The sequence below is a fragment of the Berghia stephanieae genome, chromosome 1 (assembly GCF_034508935.2).
Source record: "Berghia stephanieae isolate SIO BIC M18660-M18661 chromosome 1, UCSD_Bste_1.3, whole genome shotgun sequence".
Taxonomy (NCBI): domain Eukaryota; kingdom Metazoa; phylum Mollusca; class Gastropoda; order Nudibranchia; family Aeolidiidae; genus Berghia; species Berghia stephanieae.
In genome coordinates, this window is record NC_088360.1 from 112,574,209 (window position 1) to 112,591,633 (window position 17,425).

Genomic DNA, 17,425 nt, shown 5'->3' on the forward strand with positions numbered 1-17,425 from the left:
TTACTATCATGAGCAAATATTAGCCCTCCAATCAAGGAAAAAGCTTAGCTGCACCCAATATCTCAGAATTTCATTTCTCACTTTTTGGTCATTCAGCCATGGTAGATCCCAACCAGCATTACCCATTATTAGAGTATCAGGAGTTGGAAAAAAACCCCAGAAATTGTGGCAAAGACTTAACCATTAGAATGTCAATATAGATGAAAAAGATCAAAGATAGGATAAACACAACTAAAACCATTCATTCTGCTCCTCTGAGTAGAGTGCCCTTTCAGCAGACAACAGACACAGTAACACCCTGTTCTCCTTTAAAACATCTTTGAAAACAGAGTCCTTCCTTTCAGTTTTTCTCTGAGTGATTTTATCGATAGATATATACGAGCTTAAGTGCAGGCAATTTTTTTTTGTAATTGCTTCCAATACTTTTGGTGGAAAGGGACACAATGGAAATTACACATTATTATTATTATTATTATTATTATTATTATAGTCTATTACTGGGGATGATTAGAAAGACACACTTGTCAAACTGCACTCCAACTGCCAGTAGAATGGAGACATTGAGTTTAATGCAAAACAAAAAATGTGACTCGTATCACACAAAAATAGTTGCAAGACTTGATCCGATGATGATGTGATAACACTTCAGCTTGCCATAAAGTAGTAATAGAGCTTTCAAGTATTAAGATAGGGAATGTTATGCAATTTAAGAAATTATGTGAAAGTTTTAAAACATACCCCGAGCAATTTTTTCACTAGCTTGAGCTGATACTAGTTTAAGTGCCTCATCATAGTTGATAAAATAAATATAATAATACTAGCAGCATTTTTAACCATACTGTGTGAATTAAAAGGGACAATACAGCCTTGTGGAAAATTGATGGAAGATAGAAGATAAAAACGACAGAAATATAAAGTGCAGTTAACTGGGTTTGAAGACATTTTTTGAGTAAAAGACACAATACCACTGTGATGTGGGGAATCATTGGTTTCATAGAGCCCGAAATTTGTTATCTCAAAAGCACAAAGCAACTTTGAAGAAATTATTCTACTTTCACGTCTGCTTTTAGACTGCAATGAAATAATAAATGAGTAAAAAGAATGACAAAAGAATTATCAGCAAGACAACAAGAGAAGAAAAAGGTGGATTGAAGAGGAAAGTTCATACACGAACAAAATGTACACGGTCAGAATGCAAGTCAAAACTCCAAAACAATGAAAAAGGAACCATACTAAGTGGTGAGACAATGTATAGATTGATTCTCATGTAAAATATCTAGATGTTAACAAAAAATATATTGAAAACAAAACAATACAATAACACTATTCCAATCTTAAAAATGGAAAATAATATGATTGCGGTAAAAAATTCTGGTAAACTGTTGTCATTAGGTAATACATCTAAAATAAATTTTTAAAACTCTAACCAATTGACATTTACTGAAAATCAAATAAAATATTGTCAATATGGAAAAAAAAGTTTTTCAAATTGTCAATGCAGGTTTGAATCCGTGTCACACTAAAAGGATGTCTTAGTTCTACAAAATATTATAGACCACCTGAAACCTCAAACAGATATCAGAGCATTATAATCTCCATCTTCAGCCACCTGAAGATCTAAACAAAAATAACACCTTAAAGAATATCATATACCACCTGATATAATCCGTCTGAGTTTTGTAGGAAGAGCATAGATCATTGCCATCCAAGTCAAGCTCCGCAACATTGCTCCAGCCTTTCATCTTTTCTAATTCTTCCAAGGAACGGATTGAATTTTTCCCCAAGTTCAAATGGGTAACACCAGGAGCTGCCTTAACCAGACCAGAAGCACCTGATAGTGATCCAATGTTGTTTTCACTTAGGTCCAAGCCCGTCATCTAATCCAAAGGAGGAAATCAAGAGACAAATTAGGAAAAATTAGGTGAGGAACATAATGAATTTTATTGCTTACTTAACACTTTTAGAAAAAGTGCCTAAGGAGCCAACAATGACATGATTATACTTGATTAACACAGCCTCGTGCATTATGAGCCATCATGAGCCCATTTATAAAATAAAATGAAAAATAATATTTTAAAACCAAACACCAGAAGTGTTATTCGACTCTCAAGAAAAATCATTGTTCATTGAACAAAGCATCTATTCCAGTGAAAAGAGATGTCTTTGGATTAAGATTACACTATGTTCCAGACTAACAATATTAATACAAAGTCATCAGCTTATGAATATATTATGATAGCCAGTGTCAGGATTGACTGAATTTTCCCTTTCTTCATCATTTATTTTTATACTTTTAAGGATCAGAAGTTAGTAAAAGTCATTTGAAATAATACCTCTGGAATGTACTCTGCCACAATTTTGACCACAGCCTCCATAACTTGGAACTTGTTGATCGGAAGGAACATTGATTCCCTCCTGAGAATTTGGTTGTTTTGAAAATTATTCAAATTCAAGAGTTGCGTCGATGCTTCATATTTGTCACTCATGGCAACCTTTTGACAAAAAGAGTTTCAATTGAGGATTATATTTATTCATAAATTCGAAACACTTTTTTATGAACCAATATTGTGAGATCAATAATGAAGAAAAAAGTTTTTTACAAAATATCAAAGTAAATACAAAAATCAAACAACAAAAATAGTCCTTCAGAGTCATTAGGCCCATGGAGCCAGAGTTTATCCTGGTTTCTATTGTGTGAAATGGACAATTGTAATTGCTTGCTATCCTTTGGATAGGACGCTAGTCTATCGCAATTTCCACATTAAAGTTAGATATAATTTTTCCAAATAGGAACCTAAATCTTAAATTATGGATATTATTATAACATGGGATAATCTAACATTTTCAAAAGATGTGACCACTTTTTGTTCAATTGGTTTCTAATAGTCTTGTAAATTTTCTCATATTTATATATTTTGGACAAAAACTGTTTATTAAATTAAGTAATTTCATACCGATCGGTAAGCCTGCTATTTACTGATAGCAATCTTATAACTCCAGCCACCACCTAAAGTTAGGTACCCATTCACACAAAATTTGATTAGTTTAACACCATTAAGTGTCTAAACAAGGGACTCGAGATCCAATTCCAGGATGTGTCGTGAAAAATTTTTTTAATAATAATAACGACGACAACAACAAAGGGCGCATTGAGAAGCACGAAGTTGGATTTTAGCGGGTGCAATCAGGCGCAATGAGAAGCAATGGGCTAACCTTCCCTGTCTGGGATCAGTGGAGGTAACTTATATCAGGCAATGTCGTGTCCAATGAGGGCAATTATGAAAATTTGTGAATATGTTGGAATAGCCGAGAAGACAACAACAGCCTCTTTCACTTTATATTTTCACTTGAAAAATCAGTTGTTTTTCTAAATATCAGTCCAAATTAATATCTATTTTTGTCTTGTTTTTAATATCGCAAGATGTGGATCCACTAATTTTAAGTGCTTGTAAATTTTGGTGCACTTAAATAAAAATTCTGGTTTTCAAAACTCAGCAGCAATATCGCATGAATTTTAAACAAAATCAAAACTAGATATGTGTGCATCTGCATTCTTATGCGGTATTATCATACTGGCCCTTGATTTTCGTGATTTATTCTTAGTTTTGTTAAATGGCGTTTGAGCACTGTTTACGATCAAAATGATAAACAATAGAGAGTGAAAGCGTAACTGGTATACCCTTTGTAAACATGAGAAATACACATTCTAACATTTTTTGTCGTCTTCTCTCAGGCACTGCTCCGCGCACCACACTGTTATGAATAACCACACCCCCTTTTTCTACCATCTAGAAAACCCGAATAACTACACTCCTGGATAACAACATCATTTTCCTGATCAAGAGTGATGTCGTTATCCAGGGGTTGCACTATTTACATATGATAACAATAAAGTGTTCTTTATTATTCTTACCTTCAGTTTTTCTCTCTGTTCATCAGTAATATTGGTGACCTTAGGTGGACCAGAATCATTTACTATTAATGACAGTTTTTGACCATCTGGCCTTGTTATGCGGCGACTGAGGAAACGAAGACCTTCAGAAATGCTGGTACCTTGGACAAAGAAATATGCTCTCTGGTCTATCGTATGGTACTGAAATGAAAATAAACCAATCTCAAAAAATAAAAGTGCAATTCGCATTTTTTTTTTGTAAACCATCATGCTAATGTAAAAAAAAAAAAAAATCAAATATGAATTTTGGTAGTTTAATCCTAATCACTTAAAATAACCAAAACAAAATTTTAAAAAATTAAAATAGCATTAATCAATCCATCACACTGCTCTTTTAACTTTCCAATCAACATTTATCCTCAAATGCACAAAGATATTTCAACATGTGTAACTTCTCATTAAGACGGATTTCTGCCTTTGACAACAGTAATCATTTGAGATTAAGAATTGAAAAAATCAAATAAATAAATCTATAATTTGTAGTGGAATAATCAAACTTAGATGAGATGGCCTGATTGTATAACAAACAATTATCACAATATATCAATTAGGAGCAGGAATTCTAGCCTTTCTTTAAACTCTGTAATAACATACATTTTGAAATGGGACTTGTACATCTGTGTTGTCTTGTATTAATTTAAATAATTCTGCTTGGCCAAGTCTGGCTCCAAAAGGCACTGTTACTTTGTACCATTGTTTCTCTGGGTCAAATTTTCCATGTCCATCATTAAGACGACCATAGCCTGAATGTCTCATTCCACGCCCTGGACCTCTGGACAGCCTTCTGCAATACAAATATACGAATTTTAAAAAACAAATCAAAATACTAGTTATTTAATAATTTATGCATAAGACAGACTCTGAAAAAAAAATTATCTAAAAAGATTTCACACAGCCGTTTATTATACTAGAAATCTTTCACTTTAGTTTACTACCGCCTCACCCCCAATGGGAACGACCCACCGTCGATGATGGGGAGACCACCGTGTGGTTACGTCATAACAGATGTCCAGAACGTGAGAACTGGCCTATATTTATCCCTGCCGGTAGAATGCACCGCTTGGATTTCATTGTCAGTCAGGCTATAGGACAGATTTCGTAAAATCGTTCATTTTTACACTGCAATTGCTGACCATACACTACTTCTATATTTTTCTATTTTATATGGATATAACGGCCACATTTTCATCTTCAAGACGCAATTATTTTCATTGATATCAAGAAATGGTGAGTATACTTTATTCTTTCTTGAAAAATATATATTTTTCTATTTAAAATTAACCTGAAAATTATTTTTAATTGTTTAAAAAATTCAAATTAATGTTATCTGAGTTTTGTTACCCTAACACATGATAGTAAATAAAAGAGTAATAATCTACTTTTAATATAGCATTTATTTCACCGATTTGTAATGACAGGTTTCTGCACAATGAATGTGTAAACACACCTTGTCTAATTCTTTGTTGGCTAACAAAATAGTCCCGTATTCAGACAAACTCCAGAGACATAAGAAAACGAGTCCAAGTGTGATGATAACGTTGTTGTTGTTGTTGTTGTTTTATGGTGATGATGATGATGATGATGTCGATGATGATAGCGCAGTAATAGTAGTAATCGTAGTAGTAGTAGTAGTAGTAGTAGTAGTCGAGAGAGAGAGAGAGAGAGAGAGAGAGAGAGAGAGAGAGAGAGAGAGAGAGAGAGAGAGAGTGTGTGTGTGTGTGTGTGTGTGTGTAAAACTCATGTACGCACATTTTTTAGCACGGAACGATTTTTATTGCATTGAACTTTGAACCTAGAACTTTCACACGATTTGCCATTCCGTCTTCACGATTCGCACCTTCCCTCGATATTCTTCTACATCGCCCGTTGATACAGTCAACGGGCGTGAGAAAAGAGGGTAGATAGATATATTATGACATCATCAAAAAGCGATGTAATCAAAGGTGGCGGATGATTGTGTAACCGCAAAAGCCCGGTGGACTGCGCTACAAGGCCGAACATTCGAGGGGATATGTGATTTGAGTGGGAGGGGCTTATTTGACTTTGCCGATGACCGACTGGTGGACGATTGATATTATAATTGTCTTTTTTCAGCAGCCAATTGGAAATGGGTAATTGTAAACATCTGATTTGCACTCCATGCATAGAAAGCAGTTTGGATGTCATGGGATGAAATTGCTGGAGAGATGGAGTAAATTTGAAATGAATTGAAAGTAATTTGGGGCGTTGTCTGGGTGTCAAATAAGACTCTCGCAGACCGGTGATAAATCAATTTTTTTTTGGCCGCAAATGCTACAGTAAACTTCTTTCTCTATCTTATTTTTGCTAAAAATATTTCAGAGTGGGTATATAGGCGGATTCCATTTTGAATAACGGGAATTTAGAACTAAATTTTAAAGGAAAATTATTACGTTATTATTATTAGCAGGCATCTAGGCGATCACTATCGTATTATTACTAACAATCAATAATATTATTATAACTCTTATTATTACAATTTTTCTTATTATTATTATTATCATCATCACCATCATCATCATCATCATCATCCTCACCATCATCATCATCAATAATAACTAATGATTTTTTTTTCTTTACTCAGATAAATGGTCATACTGAAAACAAGCATTGTCTCAATGCAAATGGACTCTGCCGAATAAGCTGTGAAAGGGCTCAAATGAGATATGTGGTTAAAAAACATTTCATGCAAACTGCTCCAGAATTAGCAAGTGAAGTTCCATCGGTGAAAATAAAGAAAACAGAACGTTGGTTAATTAGATGCTGTTTCTGTGACATGTAACAATCAGCTGTTCCTTACAATAATCGTGAGGTTTTACGTATGTTAATAAAAAGTATAAAAATGTGTTAAGATCTATACAAAGTTCAGAGGAATACTTATAACTTATTTTTACCTATGATTGTCAATTTATTTTGAAATAACAGTTCATTTTGATTATCTGATCATTAATCCTCTCCCCACCCCCCCCCCCCCCACCCCCCTTCCCGTCCTTTTCAATGCGTTTATCACGATTTTTTATTGTCAAAAAATGGATATTATTTATTTTTTTATTATTTATTATTATTATTATTATCATTATTATTATCATTATTATTATTACTATACTATATTATTATTATTATTATTATTATTATTATTATTATTATTATTATTATTTATTTTTATTATTAATAATAATAATAATAATAATGTTATTATTACAGTGGTGATCAAGAGTAAGATAAATACTCTGATATTTTATGATTATTACTGGTATGAGTATTCCATCGATATCACGTGTTTCAACTGATTCACAATGATCATTTCTGTTATCCACGATGCTTCGGTTGTTCAATAAGCAGACCATTTTCAACAAATTTCCATTTTAAATAGTAGAGAGAGAGAGAGAGAGAGAGAGAGAGAGAGAGAGAGAGAGAGAGAGAGAGAGAGAGAGAGAGAGAGAGAAAGTGTGTGTGTGTGTGTGTGTTGGTGTACATAAAACTAATTTATGCAACGTTTTACCACGAAATAATTTTCATTTTACCACCTCAGTGTAATCTCTCATCTGTTCTCTCTGACAATTGAACTTTGAACCTACAACTTTAACACAGCTAGGTCATTCCATCTTCACGATTCGCACCTCACCGCGATATTCTTTTATGTTGACTCGTGGTACAGTCAACGGGGTTGAGAGAAGAAGATAGATATTGAGTGACATCATCAAAAGCGATGTGATCAAAGCTGGCGGATGGTTGTGTAACATCAAAGACCAGTGACTGGTCTACAAGGCCTATCATATTCGTGGGTATGTGTGATTTGAGTAGGAGTAGGAGGAGCTTTCTTGACTTTGCTGATGACAGACTGGTGGACAATTGAAATTAGAATTGTCCTTATTCAGCAGCCAATTGGAAATGGGCAATTGTAAAAAGCTGATTGGACGCTCCATGGAAAGAAAGCAGTTTGAGGGACATGGAAGGAAAGTGCCGGAGAGCGTGGAGTGGGGAGGAGTAAATTATATTGAATGAATGACAGTAATTTGGGGCGTTGGGAAGTTAAATAAAACTCTCGGAGGCGATGAGTCAATTCTTTGGCCGCAAATGATTCAGTAAAATACTTTATTCTTTCTTTCTTTCTATTTTTAATTCCTTTCTGTCAGGGGGACATATAGACGAATTCCATTTGTTTAAAACGGGCATTTCGACAGCTATTTTAAAGAGAAATTATTATGTTTTTCCAAAATTAGCAGGCGTTTAGGTGATAGCCACTATATTATTTTCATGAAAATGATCATTATTATTATTATTATTATTATTATTATATAGTTTAGATCTATACAAACGTCAAAGGAATGTGTATAACATATCTTTTCCTAAGAATTGTCAATTGCCATTACTAAAATCAGTTCGTTTTGATCATGTGATCAACAAACCCCTACAATTCGGTGATCACGCATTTTTTTTATTGCTGTCAAAAAAGGATATTGCTGTACAGGTGAGCGGATATCTCAACAATGCTTCATTACAAAACGACTTTGATTATATATTTCTACTCTGTGAATATTGATGATTATTGCAGTATTTCTCATTTATTTGTATAAACTCAGATAACTATGTAATTTTTGATTATATCATTTGAAGTAATTAAAATTTCTGACCCATTTTTATGGTTATTTCCTATAAAATCTAATCCCAAATGATCTACTAAAATTATATCAAATAAAAGTATGTAAATTACTAGTTATGACTCTAAAATATCTTATTGCAATATCTAATAGCATCTTTACTACGCTACTTTGAACTTGAGAAAAAAAATCATCAAAATAGGAAAAATTGCCCAGTCTCCCTTTCGGCACAGGCTGTGACTCACCATCTGTTATGAACTAGCGTCCGGCAAAATTTACCTGTCGAACTAAAGTGAAAGCAGTAAACGGCTGTGTTCAGTCAATCGCCTGAGAATTTACAGGTATATTATATTATTAAAATTAAGTTCCCATGGAATCGACCCAATTAAGTGACTGTCCCAATACAAGCTTGGACTGTATTGGTTAATTTAATAAGAGTACAAACTACAGGCTGATTTATCACTGTTGTTATAGAGGATACTAAGGATTGGTTTGAAGTTTTCAACATAAGTTATGAGACGGTGCTAATAATAAAAAACTACAAGTAAGTAATGTCTCACACATATCTCTTATAGTCAAAATGCAAATGAGTACCCTCTTGATGATCCTCTTGGTCTTCTGCCATCCTCTCCCATGGCCTCATCACCATCCTCATCACCACCGCCATATCTATTATTTCTAAACCGTGAAGAATGTGAGTTGAAGTTTTTGAATCCACCACGCCTGCTTCTACCACCACGTCCACCTCCTCTATATCCCCGACCTCTATTACTATGTGGTGGGTGGTAAAATCTGTCATCATGTTCTCCTGAAAGAATATATATGATATATGTTGAAACAGTGATTAGCTACTATAATTTTCTGGAGAAATTATAAATTTATCATTGAAATATCAAATATTAGAAAAATCTTGGAAGAATCTGAAGGAAATCCTTTGTTATAAATAATAGGCCCAAGAAATAAATTTTTTTTTAACCAAATCTGTTTTTTACTACCTCCAAAAAACAAGCCATTCTAAACATTAAAAATGCGACTTCTGACTGAAAGACAACAAAGCCACATGCCTTTCATCAGACTAGTGGTGGCTACGATTTATAGACTTCTACTACTTTCACATATAGGAAGGGTTTAAATTGTGATTTAAACTTACACCATTTACTTTAGTGAAGACTTATCCTGCGGCTATGTGCTCTCATGGTAAGACACTCACTTTCGGATTGGAAGGTCCTGGGTTCGAACCTCGCTCTGCGCATAGTTGAGTCCTTGAAAAAGGCTCTTTACTCACATTCTCTCACCAACTCAGGTGTAAAATTAGTACCTTAACAGCGTTGTCTTTGTCCGAAAAATTGTAATATCGCCTAGCAGGCGTCATGTCCGGCCCTACATGTTAAATGCTGCTGTTGACTAGGGACTCCTTGTAAAGCACTTTGAGACATTTAGTGGATATTGCGCTATATAAAAGCTCTTTTTTTTTTTTTATTTCTCATGTAGCAAATGAGTTATTACAAAGAAGTGGCGAGCTGGCATTAAGGATGTCAGACACAGGAGTCTAGCCGTACTTAGCCTAGGCCCTTGTGACCTATTAGCCCTGGGCATTTCAAAGGTCACATCCAGTGTGACAACTGTGGTGCCAAGCCAAGTTTGAGTTTTCATTTCAATCTTGACTACTCAGCGTAATGGCTATCGGTAAAACGTTATCATTTCAATATTTACAAAATGCAATAAAGCAGTTGGAAGTTGAGACTGACACAATTCTTCCCCTTTGTCTTATTTTTTATCGTGTGCTTTCAATTGCAAATCTAGAACTAATTGACTATCCCATGTTCATCCTTTGTATTTTTACTGGTGCTGAAATGATCTAAATGTGTCTCAAGCATCCTAAAAACCCTAAAGAGCAAACAAATTATGGCTGTTGTGGAATGTACTGAACTTAAAATAGATATGCACTTGATTTTGGGTTTTTTAGATTTGTATGTCACAAAAAAAAATCGCAGATAGGTGGGCTGAATACTGTAAGGAAATGTAGGATGGCAACGCAAACACATTGCCAATGATGGAACCAAATGGAGATGAACTACCACCCCTACGAAGCGAAGTAGAATGGGCAATTAAACAGCTCCCAACAGGCAAATCAGCAGGAAACGATGAAATATCGGGAGAAATGATCAAAGCTAGTGGAGACGAGGGGACTGCATTATATCACACTCTCTGTAAAAAGATATGGCACGAAGAACGATGGCCAAATGAATGGACAGAGGCTGTATTTATACCAATCCCCAAAAAAAGGAGACCTACAGCTATGCACAAATTACAGGACGATATCACTCATCAGCCATGCAAGCAAGATCTTACTGAAAATTATTTTGAAGAGATTAGAGAACGTGGTGAAGGAAGAAGTCAGCCAAACTCAAGCAGGCTTTAGACCAAACAGGGGAACAAGAGACCAAATATTTAATATCAGGACACTGATTGAAAAAAGCAGGGAGGCAAACATAGATCTACACATGTGCTTCATAGATTACAGCAAAGCGTTTGACTGCGTAAATCACGAACAAATAGTAACAACTTTGAAGAACTTAAACTGCCACTACAAAATAGTCAACCTCATAAACAATCTTTACCAACAACAGACAGCATCGGTTAGACTAGAATATGGACTTACAAAATGGTTCCCAATAACGCGGGGAGTGAGGCAGGGGTGCATCCTTTCACCTTCACTATTCAGCCTATACACCGAAACAATAATGCGTGATGTAATGACAGAAGAAAAAGATGAAGAGTACAGTATAAATGGCAGGAAGATCTCTGACCTACGATATGCAGACGACACGGCGCTATTGTCAACAACATCAACAGGTCTCAACAAACTAGTAAAATCGGTAAAAAAACATAGTGAAGACAAAGACCTATTATTAAACGCAAAGAAAACGAAAATAATGAGCACAGATAAAAGCAGCACTGCTCAGGTCAAAATAGAAGGAGAACAACTGGAAAATGTTACAAATTTCATTTACCTTGGAGCACAAATAGAAGCCAATGGAAAATCGGCACCAGATATCAGGAGAAGACTTGCAATTGCAAGCAACAAACTAAACAAAATGATGGCAATCTGGAAGAGCGAGGAAGTCAGACTGAAAATGAAGATCCTAACATCTTGTATTTTTCCCACTGCAATATATGGATGCGAGACATGGTCTATAACCAAAGAATCAGAAAAGAGAATAACCGCCTTCGAAATGAAATGCTATAGAAAAATCGTACGCATCCCGTGGACAAACAAAGAAAGCAATGCAAACATCATGAAAACACTAGGACTAAAAAAGTCCCTGCTAATGAGTAAGATAAAAAAGCTGAAACTCAATTACTTTGGGCACCTGAAAAGACACGACACACTAGAGAGAGATGTACTGGAGGGCATGGCGGAGGGCAAAAGAGGCAGAGGAAGACCACAAAGAAGATGGCAACAGGATATACAGGAATGGCTCAACAACGGCGTGACGGAATGTGGCAGATGGGCACAAGACAGAGACTTCTTCCGAAGGACTGTGTGGGAGGCTACGTCCAAGTGATATGCCACAGAGAGAGAGAGAGAGAGAGAGAGAGAGAGATGTCACAATATGATACAAGACATGATGATAGTGATTTTTCTTCACGGATCCACAACTTGATCTGAGCTTTTATCAGAAGAAAATGTTTGACACTGCAAAATCAACAGAAATTTCTGAGAAAATCCCCAAATCCCGGAATTCCATGGATCCGCGGAAGATTATAGTCACTGGTCAATAACTAACCGTAGTTATTGGCAGACGGGTCTGTGAATAACAAAAGCCATAGAATCATAGAAATGCCATACCCATCCTATTGTCTGCTTATACTTATAGAAGGTAGTTTGATATCTTTTTCCAAAAATATAAAAATCAATAATTATAAAAACCATTTAATATGATGCCTTACTTTTATGTCTAGGATAAACAGTTCCAAATTTATGATGATTTTACTGCTCTAAATTTACTATTACAAAAAGCTCAAAATCTGTGACTGGGAATTCCCCACTGGACAGCCTCTCGATAAACAGACTACTGATTGAAAAGGAACTTTAGCATGGAGAAAAGAAGATTGGTCACTGGTGGCCAAAATTAAACATACTGCACCACCTCACCACCTTCAATATTGATGAAATTTGGTATTGACATACATAAATTAATTATATTATATCTATAGACGCCTTTTCTTTTATTATTTTTGTTCTCTCAATTTTGAAAAAAAAATTACAAAATTTAAAAATTACGTAATTTTGATCAAATTATATTTTTTTACATAAAAGTGCCTACATTGATTTCAATCACACAAAAAGAAAGCATGATTTCTGCTCTAAAATTATGCCAGAACTAGAACAGTTCATGATACTATGACAAATAATGCAACAGTGATTATATGAAATTGTGTTATTCAAATTTTAACTGAAATTATGGTACCTACTATCATAAAAAAAGAGGTCGCTGCCGAGCTGAGTAAATTTACCTTCTATGTATTGACGAGCAACCAGGTTGTCACATTGGATTTTTTGAAGACTGTTTTTATTATTGTTTCCAAGAAACAGGGAATTTTTTAAGTTTTCGAAAACAGATAATTTATAATCAGAAAAGGGGTGCGGGTGGAATACCAATCTAAAATCATATATTCACTATGATTGACAGGTGTCAAAACTATGACATTTGGGATTTCCGAAATATGGTATCATCCAATGTGAAGGGTATGTAGCTTATGATATACTTAATATTATGTTTCAAAATTTTATGTATTTATTTCAAATTCCATGCTTTACCCCTCTATGCTAATTTGTTGCAACATTATGCATTTCTATTGTGATGGTAATGTACATTTGATATCCCTTCATTTTCTTTGAGACTCATCAAACCTTTTCAATTTACTTCACACTTCCTTTTTCAAATATGTATTTTTTGTCTGCATTCTTTTAATTTTAATTGGATAATTTCACTTGTTGGATATGTATGTTGATTGTTATATTTAATCCAATAAATGGCTCTAAATTTATTATATTAAGACATTAAAAGGGACGAGGAAAGTGCAATTCGATTTTTTCAACAAAGTAATGTGTTACGTACTGTTTCCCCAAATTGTGCTACATGTGGACGTGTAGTGACAATTATTAAGTCTGGCAGAGGTGACAATAGAGTCTAATCGGTGCCCTGACCGCAAAATCAGTCAAATTAAGACTGAGACTGCTCTTATTTCGTGGCCAGATTAAGATTAGTAAGCCAACCATTTGTCAACTTGTGAGACAAGTATTTGTTTAGTCGTGTAAGATTAATATCTCAATTGCGGCCTTTTTAGTTGGAGTAAGTGACAATACCATGGTACTGTGGTTCCAGTACTTTAGAGACAATTGCTCCCATTGGTTGACTAACTACCACTATGTTATTGGTGGTGCAAATCTGACCGTTGAAATTGATGAAAGTGTGGTGACTAAACGTAAATATAACAGAGGATGCGCTGTCCCTGAGCGACAGGTATTTGGTGGAGTGTGTAGGAAGACAGGACAAGGTTTTCTTGTTTTAGTATCAGATTGGGATGCCAATACACTCCTACTTATTATTTAATAATAAATTAAAGAATAATAACATTAATTTTAAAAATCAAAAGGAAAAAGAAACATGGCACACAAATACTGATCTCAAATAACATGATAAAAAGTTTTTGAAAAAAAAAAAAAAAAAAAGAAAGAAAAAAAGCAAACAAAAACAAAGTAAATTTTTTTTTTTTTATGTCTACAATGGGAATCAAACCCGGTACTTTCAAGGTTAGAGAGGGAGGCCTCGAAGCACAGCCGTACTCGAGGCCAGTGATCGATGTGAAAAGTGACAAAATAGAACCTTACTTGGGCAAGCAATACTAAATCTCCTTGGAAAATTCATCGGTTTTGGACAAGGAAAAATTAAAAATAGATATAAATGTTAATTTTAAATTAATTCTAGAAACATTATTCTCAATTTTGGCCAAATTGGCCAGTTCAATGGCTATCTCGCAGCCACGGTAAGAATCTCGTCAATGTTTGATAAATCGGTTTCGAGAATTGAGATCTATTTCAGGCACCCGGTTTCAAACAACTCTCAATCAAGATTTTCCGAGAGTAAGTAAAACACTGTAAATGATATTATTAAGCAGTTGAATTGCTATCAATTTTATGCCTGTGCATTTCTGATGATGCCTTTATAGGCTCAGTATATCAAAGTCGTCACTATCGATTAAGGTAAGTATAGACGATAGTTGGTCCTTTTAAAATATTTTTGTTTCCGGTGGACTGAAAACACAGTTCCTACAAAAAAAATTAATTTGGCTGCAACTTTGCTTGACCAACATAACACAACCTGCTAACAAAACATTGTTAAAATTATTCCGCACGACAGGGATCACTAACCAAACTAGTGCCTCACTTTTCCAATGGCTGATCGGCACCTGTCTAAACAGTCACGAGAGAGAGAGAGAGAGAGAGAGAGAGAGAGAGAGAGAGAGAGAGAGAGGGAAAGAAAGAGAGAGAGAGGGAAAGAAAGAGAGAGAGTGAGAGAGAAAAAGAATCAGACTACCAACTTATATGACCCCTCTCTTCTTTGGGATGTGAATCTACTAGAGGTCTAAACTTTAAGTCTTTCCCTAGTAGACTAAGCCCTAAGACTAATTACTAAGATCGTGTGTCATTGTACACTGTTCACTTTTGTACTTGAAACTGAACTCGGAACTAAGTCAACAAGCCAACAAGCCTGTGCCTGTGACAATTACTTTCAATTTCATTCTAACTCTAACATTTAATTCGTGCTATCTTAATTACAAAAAAGGTCTTGATCCAGCCTTCACAAAATTGGTTTCGATTTCAACTCGACTCGTGAGTGTTCCGTATATCAAAGATAGACATGGGCCATGGCCATACTCATAGTCACAGAGAGTTGAGTAGAAGAGTCAACGCACTCTAGTCGAAATCAAGTTATTGTTATCCCAACATCACATCAAGCTTTAGGAAGTAACACAAACCTTTGAAAGACCGACTTCCATCGTGTTGAGATAGATTAACAGAAAAATTGACATTATTTTTTCTATTTTTAAAGCTCATGTTTGAATAAAATCAAAACCAAACTCGGTCTGTACAACTTAGGAAAACCCCATTGCATTGAATCAGTATCCCAAATCCCAATATATAAATAGAATATCCAGTTATCGATAGTATTGAGTTGCCAGAAACACCATTAAAGGGTACCAGATCTATGGAGTTCGCAAACAGCACCAAGTTACGTCCAAATATTGTTTGGCGCTTTTTGTTCATTTACTCTAGGAGATACCTTTTTTCTTTTCTTTTTACGTTTGTGAAGATCTCGAAACATTAAAAAAAAAAAAAAAATAGAAATGAATAAATAAATGTTTACATACATGTGTTCATACATTGCGTAAGTACAATTTTTTTTTTCAAAAACAAGTGTTATAGATAGATCAAATGTGACTCATATAAAAGGGGACAACACAAAAAATTTGTGTTGTCCTCTTTTATATGAGTCACATTAACTCATTTTATTTTTCTCGCGATCTTATAGATAGAGCGTACGGCAGAGCATCTAGGTGGGCGGTAAAGAATTTGCAGATTGGGTCGATCGCACAGAGTTCTACTATGATTACGGTAGACTTCATTCTGTGGTCGATCGTCATAACATAGTAGTGTGAGCACCATTAGAAAATACTAACGAAAGAGTGAAAATGGAGAGGTTTCGTATGGGAACAAAACAGACAATGGACGTTTCGGGTACAAACCCTTCGTCAGCACAACAATACACAAATTAACGTGGAAAACAAATAAAATATAATGCAAAAAAACTAGCGTCGTCTGTACTCAATGGTGTTGGAGTATGAATGAAATGTTAGCGTGGCGTGGGTAGAGGGTTGGGTGCTCCAGTGGGTGACTCGATTGATAAGAAAAGGTCAGCGATGAGGGAACAGAACCTACCAAAAAATATTGGAAGATAAAAGACATAGTAGTAGTAACAACAAGAGATGAAGTGAGTAGAAAAGTGTTTGCGGCGTTGATGGGGTTTGAACCTTATTGGTACGACAACTCCGCCTGGCCGGTGAGAGCGTGACTCTACCGTATGAGCTATCCACGAATCAAAAAAATTCGTATCAAACTCAGGTCATTCATTATTAGTGCCTTCTCTCACCGACTACTGGGGGTAGCGGGTACACACTAGTGCGGAGCGGTCCCAAGCATGTTTAGGACCGCCGGTTCTACGGTCCTTGGGAAATGAGAACCGCAAGGACCGGTTCGAACCGGTTCTTTTTCGACATTGGCCATTCACAAGGCTCGTGGGACCGTCAATGAACCGGTTCTTTTTCGACATTGGCCAATCACAAGGCGTCCTTGGGCCGTCAAACGATAGGAACCGGTCCTGCAGTAGATGGCTGTCGAACCGCTAAGTGTAAGTGAGAGCGGAGAAGGCGTGTTGCCTCAAAACATGAAAATAGTGCTATAACACTATCCATTAAGCATGTGTTTGTGTGTGTGTGTGTGTGTGTGTGTCTGCGAAGATTGATGGAGCGGGTCGGGTCAATGTTAGGGAGTGAAAGGAAAAGGGATTGTTAATATTTTGTGTCTGTGACATGCTGGACCAAAGGTATGGGAAGTGGGAAGACAATAGAGAGTATGCCGATGACGTCACGCATTTACCATCCACGGTTACTTCCCTTGCACTAAGAGCACTGTAACTTTCTATCGCGTAGTCGTTTACACGAGAGAGAGAGAGAGAGAGAGAGAGAGAGAGAGAGAGAGAGAGAGAGACAGACAGACAGGCAGACA

General features: G+C 35.6%; 1 protein-coding gene across 2 annotated transcripts in view; it reads right to left on the bottom strand.

The window, feature by feature from the left end:
• LOC144962753 (nuclear RNA export factor 1-like) overlaps positions 1-15,809 on the bottom strand; it is a 39,215-nt gene extending 23,406 nt beyond the window's left edge. The window contains exons 1-6 of one of the 2 annotated variants that reach the window (XM_078895974.1): positions 15,619-15,809; positions 9,166-9,379; positions 4,547-4,736; positions 3,914-4,093; positions 2,334-2,492; positions 1,657-1,877 (exon numbers count right to left, since the gene is read on the bottom strand). In XM_078895974.1, coding sequence (XP_078752100.1) covers positions 1,657-1,877; positions 2,334-2,492; positions 3,914-4,093; positions 4,547-4,736; positions 9,166-9,379; positions 15,619-15,697 — 1,043 coding nt within the window. In that variant the 5' untranslated portion in view covers positions 15,698-15,809. Of the gene's footprint in view, positions 1-1,656; positions 1,878-2,333; positions 2,493-3,913; positions 4,094-4,546; positions 4,737-9,131; positions 9,380-15,618 lie in introns of both variants that reach the window. The other variant, XM_078895976.1, reaches the window with a different exon arrangement.
• Between the last annotated feature and the right edge of the window lie 1,616 nt (positions 15,810-17,425).